General features: G+C 39.7%; 1 protein-coding gene across 2 annotated transcripts; it reads right to left on the reverse strand.

The window, feature by feature from the left end:
• Positions 1-527: 527 nt before the first annotated feature.
• On the reverse strand, positions 528-2440 carry LOC149389975 (ADP-ribosylation factor 1). Of its 2 annotated transcripts, XR_016300607.1 has the most exons (8): positions 2198-2440; positions 1736-1890; positions 1479-1549; positions 1288-1407; positions 1090-1208; positions 932-1013; positions 746-838; positions 528-711 (listed from the first exon to the last, which is right to left on the reverse strand). XR_016300607.1 is itself a non-coding variant. In XM_089621972.1 (7 exons), exons 2-7 carry the CDS (start codon positions 1881-1883, stop codon positions 833-835), a joined length of 546 nt encoding a protein of 181 aa, XP_089478098.1. In that variant the 5' UTR covers positions 1884-1890; positions 2198-2440; the 3' UTR covers positions 528-832. The 2 variants fall into 2 exon arrangements, 1 of the variants encoding a protein (XP_089478098.1); XM_089621972.1 differs by having other exon boundaries at positions 528-838.

Genomic DNA, 2440 nt, shown 5'->3' on the forward strand with positions numbered 1-2440 from the left:
TTGAATCAGCCGTGGGTTTTCTCTACCCACCCACCCAAATTCGCTAATCTGCGACGATTATTTGAGCAATTTGTTCTTTAAAAGTAACAAATAACGACAATCGCTTACGGAGGAAACGGCACATCTTTTCTCCAATTTTCGAACGAAAGATAATGACGAAACAAAAAAATACACGTTCGTCGGCCGCTAGACCACCGACAGCGGTGGCGCCGGCGAAAAAAGTCGACGACTTTCGCCGGCATTTGAAACCTTGGTTTTATAGTAGCGTCTCCTTGACGATCAACAGCTTGTCGTTGAGTTTAGGAGAGTGCAACGAGAAATGCCTGAGGCTTTTTATTTCATAGAAGTTTCAAGCTTGGAAATCGGTATCAAGCTTTCAGACGTTGAAAAAATCTGTATCCTCTTTGCCTTGATTATTATAGTTTTAACGCAATGTTTGCCCATTATGATATACAAGACGTTTATTGGATACAAATTGTACTATGTCGTTTGCAAATAAAAAAAATACTATGTTGCAGCAACATTCCTTGAGCTTAAAAGGAATAGTTTAGTAGGTCGTTTTTATGTCCTCGCCAAAACAAATGATCATACGTTTATAACAACAAACGTTTCAAAACGGTCTCAATTTAATTTCACAAAGCAACAGGGGAAACAAACTATGAAAAGAAGATTATGAATTATTCTGCAACTACAAAAAGTAAATGGAAGTCAGTCTTTTTTTTTTTAGTAAAAAGCGGAAACACGGTAGAGCAAGCACTTAAACCAGAACAGTAAGGTAACAATAATGTGGTCTTGTATTCCAGCACATAGAATCAATCAAAGTTTATGGCATCTATGCCTGCAAAAGAAAAAAAAACAAAATAAATAAACCCATTACAAAATACGAGACAACAGAAAACATATGCTTAGGCAGTGTGAATAAGAGTCGGACCTTGTTGGCAATGTTGTTGGAGAGCCAATCGAGTCCCTCGTACAACCCTTCCCCGGACGTGGCACATGTGCTCTGGATATACCTGTAATTTTATATATGCTTAGACAGATTCAGAAAAGAGAGGGAGAGACTACATTTTATATGAAGTATATTTTCACCAGTGGCGTTGACGGAGTGAATGGAGACCGAGCTTGTCGGTTATCTCAGCGGCGTTCATGGCGTTCGGAAGATCCTGCTTGTTAGCAAATACCAGAAGTACAGCGTCCCTAAGCTCATCCTGAACCAGCATTGTTCAGTGTCAGAAAGTCGTCTCAATTTCACCCGGAAAAAAAGTCAATCCTTCCTTAATCAAATACCTCGTTCAACATTCTGTGCAACTCGTCCCTGGCTTCGACCACACGGTCCCTGTCGTTGCTGTCGACAACAAAGATCAACCCCTGTGTGTTCTGAAAGTAATGTCTCCACAAAGGACGGATCTGCAATTGTGATACAAACACAACAATTTTATATATTCACTCATCACATATTCTCAACCCCGATCAAGTACCTTGTCCTGACCCCCGACATCCCAGACAGTGAAGCTAATGTTCTTGTATTCCACAGTCTCCACATTAAACCCTAGTCATCAAGAATGAATAAAGAATGATCAACATGAAAAGCACCAAATTGAAAGGAAATTATAACATGGCATCGGTTTACATCAAGTAACATCAAACATAACCAAGTGACAATCACACCATTCATAAGCATTTACAGCAAATACTACATTCAACGAAAACTCGTAAGAGGATCGATGAGATATACCGATGGTAGGGATGGTGGTGACGATCTCGCCGAGCTTGAGCTTGTAGAGAATGGTGGTCTTACCAGCGGCGTCGAGACCGACCATCAGAATTCGCATCTCCTTCTTCGCAAATAGCCTGCTGAAAAGCTTCCCGAAAGACAACCCCATTCTTAACCTGCAAACGGTACAAATAACTACAATTCGAATCATATTTGTTTAGACAAACGCATTTCAAATTAATTTTTCATTTTTCCACGATCGATCGTAGATCAAAGCTGTGATACACACAGGGATCTGATTTGAAATCGGAAAACATGAGATCTGAGAATCGGATTCGTCGAATTCAATCACGGATGAGTTCTGATTCGCAACAGAATCGAATCACTTACGGAGAATTTGAAGCTTGTGTATCAGATCAAATTGTACAGATGAAATGGAATCCGAGATATCAATGAAACAGAGGGAGAGAGAGAAAGACTTACGAGCGAGAGCGAGAGAAGAAAAGTGCGATTTGTGTAAAGAGATCTGTCTTTCTCTCTCAGAAAAAGGGCTGCCGTTTTAGAGAGATGGAACGAAGATAGCCGATGGAATTTCCTGTGTGTGTGTGTATTTATAGAAAATTGATTAATAGACACATAAATTGATTTTCTTTTCTTCTTTTTCTTGAAATGTATCCTTTTTTTATTAAGTTTATTTCTACTGCCGTTGTAACGCCGTTTGTCTGC

Source organism: Urtica dioica, chromosome 8, assembly GCF_054948205.1.
Source record: "Urtica dioica subsp. dioica isolate 48M chromosome 8, U.dioica_male_clone48M_v1_H2, whole genome shotgun sequence".
Classification (NCBI taxonomy): Eukaryota; Viridiplantae; Streptophyta; class Magnoliopsida; order Rosales; family Urticaceae; genus Urtica; species Urtica dioica.